Source organism: Dasypus novemcinctus, chromosome 2 (genome assembly GCF_030445035.2).
Source record: "Dasypus novemcinctus isolate mDasNov1 chromosome 2, mDasNov1.1.hap2, whole genome shotgun sequence".
Classification (NCBI taxonomy): Eukaryota; Metazoa; Chordata; class Mammalia; order Cingulata; family Dasypodidae; genus Dasypus; species Dasypus novemcinctus.
The window spans coordinates 146,039,529-146,054,576 of NC_080674.1; the positions used below are offsets into that span (position 1 = coordinate 146,039,529).

Sequence of the window (15,048 nt, forward strand, 5' to 3'; positions counted from 1 at the left end):
TCTTGCTGTGTCAGCTCTCCATGTGTGCAGCACCACTCCTGGACCAGCTGCGCTATTTTCGCGCAGGGCAGCTCTCCTTAAGGGTGCACTCCTTACACATGGGGCACCTCTATGTGGGGCACTCCTGCATGGCACTGCACTCTTGCGCGCGGCAGCACTGTGTGTGGGCCAGCTCACCACATGGGTCAGGAGGCCCTGGGGATTGAACACTGGACTCTCTTTATGGTAGGCAGATGCTCTATCAGTTGAGCCATGTCCGCTTCCCTACATATATATTTAATTACAAAAGAAGAAATATAAAGACTTAGAAAAATTTTAAGTACAATTAAACAAAAATAAGAAAATATCGGCAGAAATTACAGACACTTTAGTGGATATTCTTCTACATCTTATTCTATACATTTGTAGACATTCATGTATTTTTTAATAAAAATTAAGTCACATCACATTGACCAATGGAACCAAATCAAGAACTCAGAAATAAACAATCACATATACAGTCAAGTAATTTTTGACAAGGTGATCAAGCCCTCCCAGCTGGGCCAGAACAGTCTATTCAATAAATGATGCTGGGAGAACTGGATAGCCATAGCCAAAAGAAAGAAAGGGGACCCCTATCTCTCTCACCGTGTACAAAAATTAACTCAAAATGGATCAAGGAACCAAATATAAAAGTGACAACCATAAAACTCCTAGAAAATGTAGGAAAACATCTTCAAGATTTTGTGGTAGACAGTAGATTCTTAAACCTTACATCCAAAGCATGAGCAACAAAAGAAAAAAATAGACAAATGGGACCTCCTCAAAAATTATACACTTTTGGACCTCAAAGAACTTTGTCAAAAGAGTGAAAATGCAATCAACTAAATGGGAGAAAAAAATTGGCAATCAAAAATCCAGTAAGGGGAAACGGACTTGGCCCAGTGGTTAGGGCTTCCGTCTACCGCGTGGGAGGTCCATGGTTCAGGCCCCGGGCCTCCTTGGCCCGTGTGGAGCTGGCCCATGCGCAGTGCTGATGCACGAAAGGAGTGCCCTGCCACACAGGGGTGTCCCCCGCGTAGGGGAGCCCCACGCGCAGGAAGTGCACCCGTGGGGAGAGCCGCCCAGCACAAGGGGGGGAGCAGCCTGCCCAGGAATGGCACCGCCCACACTTCCCATGCCGCTGACGACAGCAGAGGCGGACAAAGAAACAAGACGCAGCAAATGGACACAGGGAACAGACAACCAGGGGAGGGGGGGAATTAAATAAATAAATAAATCTTAAAAAAAAAAAATCCAGTAAGGGTTTAACATACATGATCTACAAAGAGATCACACAACTCAATATTAAAAAGCCTACCTGATTAAAAAATGGGGAAAAGACAATTGTCCAAAGAAGAAATACAAATGGCAAAAAACACATGAAAAATGTTCAGCATCACTAGTGATAAGGGAAATGCAAATCAAAACTATAATGAGGTATCATTTCATACCTATTAGACTGACCACTATTAAAAAGCCAGAAAACTGTAAGCTGGAGAGGATGTGGAGAGATAGGAACACTTCTTCACTGTTGGTGGGAATATAGAATGGTGCCAAACAGTCACTGTGGAGGACTGTTCGGCAGTTCCTAAAGAAGTTGAATATAGGCTTGACATGCAACCCAGCAATACTACTACTGCGCATATACACAGAAGAACTGAGAGCGGTGACACTAATAGACATCTGTACACTGATGTTCATAATGGCCTTATTCACAAATGTCAAAAGTTGGAAACAACTCAGGTGTCCATCAGCCAATTAATGGATAAACAAATTGCGGTGTATACACACAATGGAATATTATGCAGCTGTAAGAAGCAATGAAGTCGTGAAGCATATGACAACATGGATGAACCTGGAGGACATTGAGTGACGCAAACCAGACACAAAAGGACAAATACTGTGTGATTGCACTAATATAAACTAAATATATTGTGTAAACTCATGGAGTTAATAATTAGAATATAGGTCACCAGAAAACAGAATGAGGGTAGAGAATGTAAAACTGCGGGTTAATCTGTGTAGAAGTGATATAAAAGCTGTTTGTAGGGAAGCGAACTTGGCCCAGTGGTTAGGGCATCCGTCTACCATATGGGAGGTCCGTGGTTCAAACCCCAGGCCTCCTTGACCCATGTGGAGCTGGCCCATGCACAGTGCTGATGCGCGCAAGGAGTGCCCTGCCACGCAGGGGTGTCCCCTGTGTAGGGGAGCCCCATGCACAGGGAGCGCGCCCCATAAGGAGAGCCGCCCAGCACAAAGGAAAGTGCAGCCTGCCCAGGAATGGCGCTGCACACATGGAGAGCTGACACAGCAAGATGACACAACAAGGAGAAACACAGATTCCCATGCCACTGACAACAACAGAAGCAGACAAAAAGAAGAACACGCAGCAAATGGACAGAGAGAACAGACAACTGGGGTGGGGGGGGATGGAGAGAGAAATTTAAAAAATAAAAATAAAAATAAAGTTGTTTGTAAATCTTTGGAAATGAATAGAAATGGTGAAAGCATATCATGATGTAATTATCAGAGCTATTTCCCTCTCCCCTTCCCCAGATGGCTCCCTTATCTGTCTGCTTATTGTCCGCTCATCTGCTCATCTTCTTTAGGAGGCACTGGGAACCGAACCTGGGACCCCCTATGTGGCTTAAGCCACATCCGCTTCTTGCTCATTGTGTCTGTTTGTTGCATATGCTCATTCGTCAGCTCACCATGTCAGTTCATTTCATCTGTTTGTCTTCTTTACAAGGCACTGGGAACTGAACACAGGACCTCCGACATGTGGGAGGCAGGCACCCAACTGCTTGAGCTACATCTACTCCCTAACAGAGCTATTTTATGGGTCTAACAGTGATAGAAAAGGAAAGGCTAAGGTCCTGTATATTACTAGAAGGAAAACTAAAAACTAACATGGGACTATATAAGATAGTAAAACCTCATGTAAAACATGAATATATGTGATATTGCATATTTAAGATTGTTTTTACAAAATATAAATACAAATATACTAGAGAGAAGGAAAAAGAATAGCAGCTATGTACTGTGGGGAAGCATATATTGAGGGGTGATGAGTGTTCTTTGTTTTGTGTTTTTTATTATTATTGGAATAATGAAAGTGCTCTAGAATTGCCTGAAGTGGTGAGTGCACAAATACATCATGGTGTATTAGTCAGCCAAAGGGGTGCTGATGCAAAATACTAGAAACAGGTTGGTTTTTATAAAGGGTATTTATTTGTGGTAGGAGCTTACAGATACCAGGCCATGAAGCATAAGTACTTCCCTCACCAAAGTCTATTTGGAGCAAGGTGGCTGCTGACGTCTGTGAGGGTTCGGGCTTGCTTTACTCTGGCTTCATGGTTCCTAACTTCCTGGGGCTGGCTTCTCTTTCCTCTGTTTGCTGACTTCCCAGGGCTCCAGTTTAAGTCTTCAGCATCAAACTCCAAAATCAAAACTCCAATATTAAAAGCCCTCAACTCTTTTTTGTCATGCCTTTTATCTGTGAGTCCCCACCCACCAAGGGACAGGGATTGGTTAGGGACTCAATGTCCTAATGATAACTCAATCGTGTCCAGGTACAGATCAGATTATAAGCATAATCCAATATTTCTTTTTGGAATTCATCAATTATATCAAACTGCTACACATGGTTACACCAAATACCACTGATTGTACACTTTGGATAAATTTATGCTTTATTAATATGTATCAGTAAAATTGATTTATAAAAAAATGAAGTTACACTGTACATATTGCTTTGTAAATGTTTTTTCCAGTTAATTTCTACATTCCAAGGCAATACATTTTCATCTCATCTAATAGTTATTCAAATTTTCCCAGATTTCTCAAAAACGTCCTTTATAGCTTGTTTACCTAAATCAGGGCCAATCTAGGAACAAGTATTGATTCTGATTATACATATAAGTCTGTTTTAATCTAAAGCAGTCCTTTTTCTCATGACACCAATTTGTTAAAAAGACAGGGCAGTTGTTCTGCAGAACAGGCTATCTTCTGGATATTTCCAGCTGCTTTTTTTTTTTTTTTTTTGGTAACCTAAATGTTTATTGGGATGGTATCCCACTTATCTTCCTTCAGGGTGCTTTTTAGTGCTGCGTCTGTAGAAAGGAGCATCCTTCTGTAAGCCTTGCTTTTCCTCCAGTAGGTTGGCAGAGGACAGTGGAGCAACCCACACACAAAACTATTGTTTGTGCATGGCTAAAGGCCATTTAGCCACGCGTTCTATATCCATGAAATAGGAACTGGGGCTCGGCACCAGGCGCTTCTTCTTGTGTTTCCTCTTTTTCTCTTCTGGAGAGTGACGGAGGAAGTCCTTTGAGAGAGGCATGTTCTTGTGGGGAGGTCATCACCGCCGGAAAGACTCCAGTTGCTCTTTATTATTTTATTTATTTTTTGTCTTTATTTTTTTTAATGTTACATTAAACATTACTCCTCACCCCACTCCTCCCATAACAACAACCTCCTCCATCATCATGGGACATTCATTGCACTTGGTGAATACATCTCTGAGCACTGCTGCACCACATGGTCAAGGGTCCACATTACAGTTTACACTCTCCCCCAGTCCACCCAGTGGGCCATGGGAGGACATACAATGTCCAGTAACTGTCTCTGCAGCACCACCCAGGACAACTCCAAGTCCTGAAAATGCCCCCACATATATCTCTTCCTCCCACTCCCCACCCTCAGCAGCTACCACAGCCACTTTCTCCACATCAATGCCACATTTTCTTCGATTACTAATCACAATAGTTCATGAATAGAATATCAGTAAGTCCACTCTAATCCATACTCTATTCCTCCATCCTGTGGCCCCTGGAATGGTTATGTCCACTCCACATCTTTATCGAGAGGGGGCTATGATTCCACATGGATAATGGATGCAATTCTCCTGCTTTCAGTTGTAGGCACTCTTCGCTCCTTGGTGTGGCGGTTGACCTTCAGCTCCCTGTTCCTTTAAAAAGTCACTCTGTCTCATATTACTGAAAGCTTGAAGTCTGACCTAAAGGCTTAATAATTTTAAGGTACACTTAGGTGCCCACCACCTAAATTGTACAATTTTTAATTTTTGCTAACTTTGCTTTATCTATATATGTATATATAAAATTTTTTTTTCTGCTGAACCATTTGAAAATGGTTCATAAACTTAGTCCCTGAATATTTTAGAACAGATCATCTAAAAATAGACATCCTCCTTTTATAGTTGTATCATTTTCACCCTAAGAAAATTAGCAATTATTCCCTAATATCATTTAATATTTAATCCATATCTAAATCTCCTGAATTGTCCCCCAAAGGTCTTTTATAGCTTTTCTTTCTTTTTTTTTAACCAGGATCCAATCAAGATTCATTCATTGTATTTGGTTAAGATGTCTCTTTTGATTTAGAAGACTTCCTCCATACCTCCACTTTTTTTATATATATAATGGCATTAACTATTTAAAGAGACAAGACCAGTTTAAATATTTACCCTTAAAGTGCTTTCCAACTTGGATTTTTTTAAGGAAACTGAAATTGGAGAATTAAAAATTTTACAACTTTTTTAAAAATATATTTATTTCTCTTCCCTTCCCCCCACCCTGGTTGTCTGTTCTCTGTGTCTATTTTGCTGCGTCTTCTTTGTCCGCTTCTGTTGTTGACAGCGGCACAGGACTCTGTGTTTCTTTTTGTTGCATCATCTTGTTGTGTCAGCTCTCCATGTGTGTGTCATCTTGCTGTATCATCTTGCTGCGTCAGCTCTCCATGTGTGCGGTGCCATTCCTGGGCAGGCTGCACTTTTTTTCACGCTGGGTGGCTCTCCTTACGGGGCACACTCCTTGCATCAGCACTGCGCATGGGCCAGGTGGGCCAGCTCCATATGGGTGAAGGAGGCCCGGGGTTTGAACCACGGACCTCCCATGTGGTAGACAGATACCCTAACCACTGGGCCAAGTCCGCCACCAACTTTTTTTTAATAATTAGTGCCTCAACACAAAAACATAATTGGCAAAATATTGGACTATTTGGTAGGGCGACTGGTAATTCTTGTTTGCCTAGGATTAGCAGAACTTTCAGTGATACAACCAAGGAAGTCCTAGGCAAAGCAGGATGAGTTGTCACCTACTATTTGGTCACCATTGGAGGGCACTTATTAATGCTTAAGAAATATTTAAGTAAGTGATTGGTTAAAACCATCCCATGTTGGAGACTGAATCATGTACTCCACAAAAGGCATCTTCAAGTCCTAACCCCTGGCCCTGTGGGTGTGAAACCATTTGTAAATAGGACCTCTGAAGATGTTATTAGTTAAGGTGTACCCAAACTGAATGAGGGTGGACCTTAATCCAATATGGCTTAAGTCCTTATACGTAAAGGAAATTTGGAGAAGAGAAAGGAGAAGACATCACCATGTGCATTACCATGTTACAGAAAAGCCAAGGAACCCCAAAGATTGCCAGCCAGCCAGAAGATACTGACCCTAGGAGGAAACAAGCCTCCTAAGCCTCTGAAACCATGAGCCAATAAATTCTTGTTGTTAAACCATCCTATTATATAGTATTTGTTTTAGCAGCTGGGAAACTAAAACACCCTGGTTCTGACCATTTTCATTATAGCAAACAATATTTGTATACATACACATTTATAACTAGATGCCTGGAATGTGCATTAATTATACATCTATATATAGGATATAAGCTTGGGAAAATATCAATGAAATTCCATATCTTGACTTATTAACCCTTAAAAAATAACCTAGGGGAGGGGAGCTAGTGTGGCTGAAGTGGTTGAGCACCTGCTTCCTGTGCCAGCGGGTGTACGGAGACCACGAGGACAACAGGGTACCCGAGAGAGGGAGCGGGCAGATGGCGGGGAAGAACCACTCAGAGCCGCACCATGGTGTGTCCTCTTCTTCCGTTTTCTTTTTGTACAGAGCAAGCTTATATAGCGTCTTAAGCATTCGCGTTGCAAGGGGATTGGTCAGGCCTGGAACAAGACCTTATATGGCTTGGAAAGAGCTCCAGGGGAAAAAGGGGCGGGGAGAGGGCAGGAAGCAGGGGGAAACAGTGCTGAATCATGCCGCCCGCCATTTTTTCTGCTGGTGTGGGGCGGTCCGCAAAATGGCGGGCGCGCCCCCAACAGCTTCCCACATGGAATGTCCCAGGTTTGGTTCCCAGTGCCTCTTAGAAACAAACAAAAAAACAACAACAAACAAGGGTATCAACTCAGTAGAGTCAATATGGTTTGGTGGTTGAGTGCTGGTTTCCCACGTGCAAGGTCCCGGGTTCAATCTCCAGCCTCGATACCTCAAACGCACACACACAATAAATAAATAACCTAGGGAACAGATTTAGCTCCACTAGTTGAGTGCCTCCTTCCTGTGTACGAGGTCCCAGGTTCAATTACCTCCTAAAAACAAAAACAATTGAAAAACCAAGTCTCATTGGGGAGCAGGTGTAGCTCAGTGGTTGAGCACCTGCATCCCGTGTACGAGGTCCTGGGTTCAATCCCTGTACCTCCTAACAAAAACAAAAACAAAACAAATAAACAGACAAAAAACCTAGCAGCAGCTTGCATCAGCTTTTTACTACTTAACTTTATACCATTGTTAAAATCATATCCTAAACTTATATTTTACCCTAGATAATGTACTCTGCTGCTTAGGATACAGTTAATTCTTTTAAAACTTTATTTTTTAACAATAATTTATTTCACATGTAGTTACTTAAACCCTTAAGATTTATGTTTTTCTAAAAAAGCAGAAGCACAGATTACAGTAAGACAGTCTGTGATTTGTTCTTCGGAGGACTTTATTTTAAGGTTCTTCTGCAATGGTATGGTGACAAAGTTTAGGTTTGTTGGGATTATTTTTTAATAGCCAATCAGCTAGCCAAATCTATGGGAAAAGAAAAAAAAACTTGAGTTAATAAACATTTAAGTATTTCCTTTCAATATATACTATATATCAATTGAAAGTGTAAAGTTTTCAAAATCACTTTAAGAATAAATCATTATACAAATAATGAGAAAATTACCATTAAAATTGAAGCACTAAGTTTTATATTATGCAAAATTGTCAAGTATATGTAGAAGTCATGTAAAGCAATTATTCATTGAGGTACTGTTGTTACAACATACACATCCATGTACCAGAATACACATCTAGATACAGAATTTAATAGAGGAGACTTCACAAATCACTGTACAAGGAACAATTTGTCATGGGAAAAAAAACAATTTAGGTCTTTGATTTGTTATAAAATATAAAAATAAATACCAGATATATAAAATTATTAAATATAAAAAGATCTAGAAGACAACAGAAGTGAATATTCAGCAGAAGCTGGATGGGATAGGACTTTCTAAACTACAAAAGGGAAGGAAAAATTCACAATATGGAAATAAGTCATGGTTTGACTTACTGAATATTTTTAAAGGGCAAAATTTAAAGTTAACCACCAAAAAGGGAAATTCTTTTGCAGTAGTGATCAAAGACTGGTGTAATATATAAAGAATTTTTTATAAAACCTCAATAGATAAGCAGACAAAAGATAAACAGATAATTCACAAAGGATGAAATACAACTAAACATAAGGGAAAATGTTTAACCTCACCAGGAAATATATACATGAATGTTAAAACAATCAAATTCCATTTTTCTTTGGCCCTATTATCAAATTAGCCACCCCTCCACTCTCCACCACCATTTTTTAAACGTATACCTAATACTAACGTAGGTAGGATAAAATGAGAATTATCATACATTGATAATGACAGTGTAAAGTGGAATAGGCCCTTAAGAAAGCAATATGAGATTATGTATTGTGACTAAAAATATTCACACTAAAAATGATAATGTAGATGGCTGGGAGAACACATGGCCCTGAGTCCCTGCCCAGAAACCTCCTGAGGGATCCCACGAGGTCCCAGCCATGACAATATCATTTGGAATGAGAATCCTTTTAGAGGTCAAGGGAATGCCCCAGATACTCTCAAAGGGCCTCACCACTGGCCCCCTGAAAAGTGACAGGTGAGGCAACCAATCAAAACAGCAAGGAGCTGGAGCCTCTCCCCTAACATTATGAAATGGGGAGGAGGAAAGACTTTAAAAAGCCCTAACCTGGAGCCCCCATGCACATATTATTCTGCAGCATGCCAGCAGTCCACACCTCGGACCGTGTACTTCTCTCATTTTCTTGTTTCTTAATAAATCTTTACTCCCTTGCCTACCCCACCCCCCCCCAAAAAAAAAGATAATGTAGAAAAAGTCAAGAAAATTCTGAAAAAGAGAGTAACTGGGAGGTTTAGAACTACCCGATTGTTAAATACATATAAAGCCGTAGTAATTAAAGAAGTGTGGTAATTGCAAGTGAACAAATAGATAAATGAAACAAAATAAAATACAGAAATAAGCTCAAATGCATGAAGGTACTTAGTATATGTTAACAGTAGAATCTTAAATCTGTGAGGAAAATATGGATTGTTCAATTAAAGGGATTGGCCATTTGGGTATCCATTAGAAAATAAAATAAAATATGGCTCCACACCTCACTCCTTATAGCAAAATAAATTCCAGCTAATCAAGGATCTGTATGTTGGGAAGCAGCTGTGGTTCAAGCAATTGAGCTCCCATTTACCATATGGAAGACCCGGGTTCAATTCCCACCCCACCCCTGGAGGCACAGCAATGCTCCAAAAAGACGAAGATGCAACGAGATAGAAAAAAAAATCTGTATGTAAAGAAATGAAACCAATAAAAGTACTAGGGGAAGCAGATTTGGCCCAATGCCTATCATATGGAAGGTCCAAGGTTCAAACCCAGGGCCTCCTGACCCATGTGATGAGCTGGCCCACGTGCAGTGCTGATGCATGCAAGGAATGCCATGCCACTCAGGGGTGTCCCCCGCGTAGGGGAGCTCCATGCGCAAGGAGTGTGCCCCATAAGGAGAGGCACCCAGCGCGAAAAATTGCAGCCTGTCCAGGAATGGCGCCCCACACATGGAGAGCTGATACAACAAGATGATGCACCAAAACGAGACACAGATTCCAGGTGCCGCTGACAAAAAAACAAGTGGACACAGAAGATCACACAGTGAATGGACACAGAAAGCAGACAACTTGGGGGCAGCGGGGGAAGGGAAGAGAAATAAATAAAAAATAAATCTTAAAAAAAAAAAAAGTACTAGAAGGCAATAATCCAGAAGAATGTGGAGGAAAAAAAAAAGAAGAAAATAATTACAAAACAAAAACAAAAAAAAGAAAAATAGAAGAATGTGAAGAATGTATTTTATAATCTTAGAGCAGAAAACCTTCATTAACTATGACTAGAAACCCAAAAGTCATAAAAGAGCTTAATAAATTCAGCTACATTAAATTAAAAATTTTACATAACAAAATATATTATGAACATAGTCATAAGACAAGTTATAAACTGAGAAAAACTACACACAAAGGGTTAATTTCCGAACCATAAAGTTTCCATGAAATAAAGAAAAGATCTAAAACCCAAAGGAAAAATGGAAAAGGGCATGAATAGGAAGTTAACTGAAATGGAAATGCAAACAGCTTTAAATAGCACATGTGAAAAGAGGTTCAAACTCTTATAATGAAAGAAATACTAATTAAACTATAAGATACCAGTTTTTACCTATCAGACTGGCAAAAAGCACGAAGCTTGAAAACATCAGGTACTCTCATTCATTTGTGATCAGAGTATAAAATGGCACAACCAGGTAAGCAGATCTGGCTCAAGGGATAGAGTGTCTGCCTACCACATGGGAGGTCCAAGGTTCAAACCCAGAGCCTCCTAACCTGTGTGATGAGCTGGCCCACACGCAGTGCTGATGCGCACAAGGAGTGCCATGCCACGCAGGGGTGTCCCCCACATAGGGGAGCCCCACGCACTAGGAGTGCTCCCCGTAAGGAGAGCTGCCCAGAGCGAAAAAAGCACAGCCCACCCAGGAGTGGCACCGCACACATGGAGAGCTGACATAGAAAGATGACACAACAAAAAGAGACACAGATTCCCGGTGCCACCAAGAATGCAAGCATACACAGAAGAATACACAGCGAATGGACACAAGAGAACAGACTACGGGTGGGTAAGGGGAAAGAAAGAAAGAAATCTTTCAAAATAAGTAAATAAAAATAAAATGTTCATATCTAAAACATAAAAAATGCTTATTCTTTTTGACTCAGCATTTCCATTTTTAGGAATTTATCCTACAGATATATGGTATGCTATCATATGAATGAAGATATTCACAGAAGCACTGTTTGTGATAATGGAAGGGTGGGAGTAATCTAAATAACAATTATATGTCATTGATTAATACATTTTTATAATAAATTGTTACAATGGGGCAATTTTGTTTGTGGTACTAATTTCTAATATGTATTACATGAATAAAATAAAAAGTGTCTAACACTAGCATTTGTGTATATTTTAAATACATTAAATATATATACTTATGTATGCATAGATTTTTTTCTGAAAGGATGTACTAAAGACAAGTAACAGTCTACCTCCAAGGAGTACAACTGGGTGGCTCAGGAATAGGAATGGGAGAATTACTTTTCACTAAAAAAAGTTGTCCTCCTACAGCTTCTGAATTTTGTACCACATGCAAATATTACTTATTCAAAAATCACTAATTAATAATAAAGTCAGGAGAGATCCAAGATGGTAGAGTAGGGAAGAGCAATCACTCCTCCTCCTCCGGGAAACTGCAGGGAGAATTCTGGCCCTTTTATTTGAACCTATAATTAAGACCATACCCATTAAATATATGTCCAGAGACGTAAATCTTCTAGCTGTTCATATATCAATTGAGTTCTGAATCTCAGCAGAGTTGCAGCCAACACCTACTCTCCAGTTCATCGGACTCACCCAGGACAACTAACAAAAGGATGATGATGGGCAATGTGCATCCCCAAAACAGAGAGTATCAACAACTGCAAGCAAGACAGTTCCACAATTATGCCCCATGGGATCCAAGCCCCTCTCAATCAGAAGCAGAGTGGACATCACCATCTCAAAATCCTCACGATTGAGGAATGAACAAACATAAAAGGGGATGCAACTATGGACCAAAGTAAACATTATTATTAGTAATGGAAGAAAGTGTAATATTGATATGAAGACAGTGGTCACCAGAGGTTCTGAGGGGAGAGAGGGAAGAATAGGTGTAACATGGGCTATCTCTGGGACATTGGAGTTGTTCTGTATATTGCCATGAAGGATACAGGCCTTTATACATTTTGTCAAAACCTATAAAATTGTGCAGTGCAAAGTGTAAACCATAATGTAAACTATAGACCATGTTTAGTAGCAATGCTTTAATATTTGATCTTCAATTCTAACTAATGTACCACACTATAGAAAGACATTACTAGGGGAAAGTGTGAGAGGGGGAGGGGATGGGGAATTGGAACCCCCTTTATTTTTACATAACTTTTATGTAGTCTTTTTTTTTTTAAAGATTTATTTATTTCTCTCCCCTCCCCCCTCCACCCTGGTTGTCTGTTCTCTGTGTCTATTTGCCGCATCTTCTTTGTCCACTTCTGTTGTTGTCAGCTGCATGGGAATGTGTCTCTTTTTGTTGTGTCATCTTGTTGTGTCAGCTCTCTGTGTGTGCGGCACCACTCCTGGGCAGGCTGGACTTTCTTTTGTGCTGGGCAGCTCTCCTTACGGGGCACACTCCTTGCACGTGGGGCTCCCCTATGCGGGGGACACCCCTGCATGGCAGGGCACTACTTGCGCGCATGAGCACTGTGCATGCGCCAGCTGTACATGGGTCAAGGAGGCCTGGGGTTTGAACCGCGGACCTCCCATGTAGTAGACGCCCTAACCACTGGGCCAAGTCTGCTTCCCACTTTTATGTAGTCTGAAACTACTTTAAGGATAAAGAAAAATAAAAAATAAATAAAACAAAATAGGTGAATAAATAAAGTCAGGAGGACTTCCAGGAAAATATAGGATTAGAGAAACAAAGGACTCACTTCTCTCCCAGAAAAAAAGTTAAGAGGACAGACAGAAAATGCCTGGAAAAAATGTTCTATGACATAGGACACCAGGGGAAGGCTGGACACCACACAGAAAAGAGGCAGGCAAAGAAAAAGACTCAATGGGAAAAGTCTGTGAGTAAAAGCTGCAGCTGCTGGCACCTATCCAGAGCATACAGCTTTGAGTCCTCTAGCCTCTGGCAGGCAGCTTTGGACAGAGGGAGCTATAGGGGTCTACTCCCCCAGGAAAGGGGAGAAAGGGGATACATTTAAGGCTGATTCAGATTTTGTCCACGTACCCTTCCAGGCCAGGTGGGAACACGCCATTGTTTGCCTTAGATGCTGTCAGGGGACTAAAGAGACCCGGCCCTCTCAAACACCCTCCCTACTGACCTGGACTGGTTGTTGAGGACTCAGAGGGCAGTGGAATTATTTTCTACCCAGGATAAGGGAGGGCGCTGACCGCAAAGGGAAGAGAACCCTTTCTGAGAAAGTTTGATTAGCAAGGTTCTGAATAGCCTGAGGCAGGATCATCTGTCACATTTTTCCAGTTGGTCTTAGAGCGCACACATTCCAACCAGGTTTTGAGCTGAGAGGCCTGCTGAAGAGTGTCATCTGCTGATATACCAAGGAAGTACATGTGAGGAAAATAAAAGCAAATAAATAAAAGAGGCTTATCTGCTGATATACCAAGGAAGTACATGTGAGGAAAATAAAAGCAAATAAATAAAAGAGGCTTTTTCAAGTCTTTGCAGCCTACCTAACCAAGGTCCTTGGAAGTGGGTCTTCAACCCATTAAGGGATCCATGCCTGGATTGGAGCAACTAAATAGGAATAATTATAAAGAGTTAGAACAGGTAGAGCCAAGATTCAAAGAACAGTAGTAATACAGAGCCTCCCAACTCTGAATCCCTACATGAGAGAAAGTGACCATCAGAAAGTGAACATTTTTGCCTAGATATCAGCAAAAAATTACAAGCCATGCTAAGAAAAAGGAAGATATGACTCAAGCAAAGGAACATATCAAAGTCCCAGATGAGACACAGGATTTGAGACAAATAATCAAGTACATACAAAATTCCTAAATCAAATCAGTGAGTTAAAAGATAACATGGCTAAAGAGATAACATCAAGGAGGGAAGCAGATGTGGCTCAAGTGACTGGGCTCCCATCTACAATATGGTAGGTCCAGGGTTCAATTTCCGGGGCCTCCTGGTAAAGGCAAGCTGGCTTGTATGGCAAGTTGGCCTGAGTGGAGTGCTGGCCTATGCAGGAGTGCTGGTCCACATGGACAGCTGGCGCAGCAAGATGACACAACAAAAACAGACACAGAGGAGAGACAGTAAGAGATGCAGCAGACCAGGGAGCTGAGGTGGCACAAGAGATTGCACACCTCTCTCCCACTCCAGAAGGTCTCAGGATTGGTTCGCAGTGCCACCTAAAGAGAAGACAAGCAAGACAGAAGAATGCACAGTAAATGGACACAGAGAGCAGACAATGAGGGAGGTGGGGGAGAAATAAATAAGTAAATCTTTTTTTAAAAATCAAGGAAACACTAAGTGAGCACAAGGAAGAATTTTAAAACATGAATAGAAAAATAACAGCTTATGGGAATGAAAGACACAATAGGTGAGATTATAAACATATTGGGGGCATACAATAGCAGATTCAAAATGACAGAAGAAAGATTAAGTGATGCAGAAGACAGCACAGTTGAAACTGAAGAAGGAATACCAGAGAGAGGAAATAATGGGAAAAATTGAGCAGGGGCTCAAGGAGTAGAATGATAACATGAAGCACAATAACATATATGTCATGGGAGTTCCAGAAAGAGAAGAGAAGTAAAAAGGGACAGAAAGAGTATTTAAGGAAATCATAGCTGAAAATTTCCCAACTTTCATGAAAGAAATGAATTTACATTTCCAAGAAACACAGCATATTCCAATCAGAATAAATCCAAATGGACCTACTCCAAGACACATACTGCTCAGAAAGTCAAATGTCAAAGATAATGAGAAAATTCTGAAAGCA

General features: G+C 40.8%; 1 protein-coding gene across 2 annotated transcripts in view; it reads right to left on the reverse strand.

Annotated features, from left to right (window-relative positions):
- Positions 1-7,802: 7,802 nt before the first annotated feature.
- Positions 7,803-15,048, reverse strand: part of NME5 (NME/NM23 family member 5) — a 30,567-nt gene continuing 23,321 nt past the window's right edge. For both annotated transcript variants that reach the window (XM_058279277.2, XM_058279274.2), the window contains exon 6: positions 7,803-7,909. In XM_058279277.2, coding sequence (XP_058135260.1) covers positions 7,896-7,909 — 14 coding nt within the window. In that variant the 3' untranslated portion in view covers positions 7,803-7,895. The remainder of the gene's footprint in view (positions 7,910-15,048) is intronic.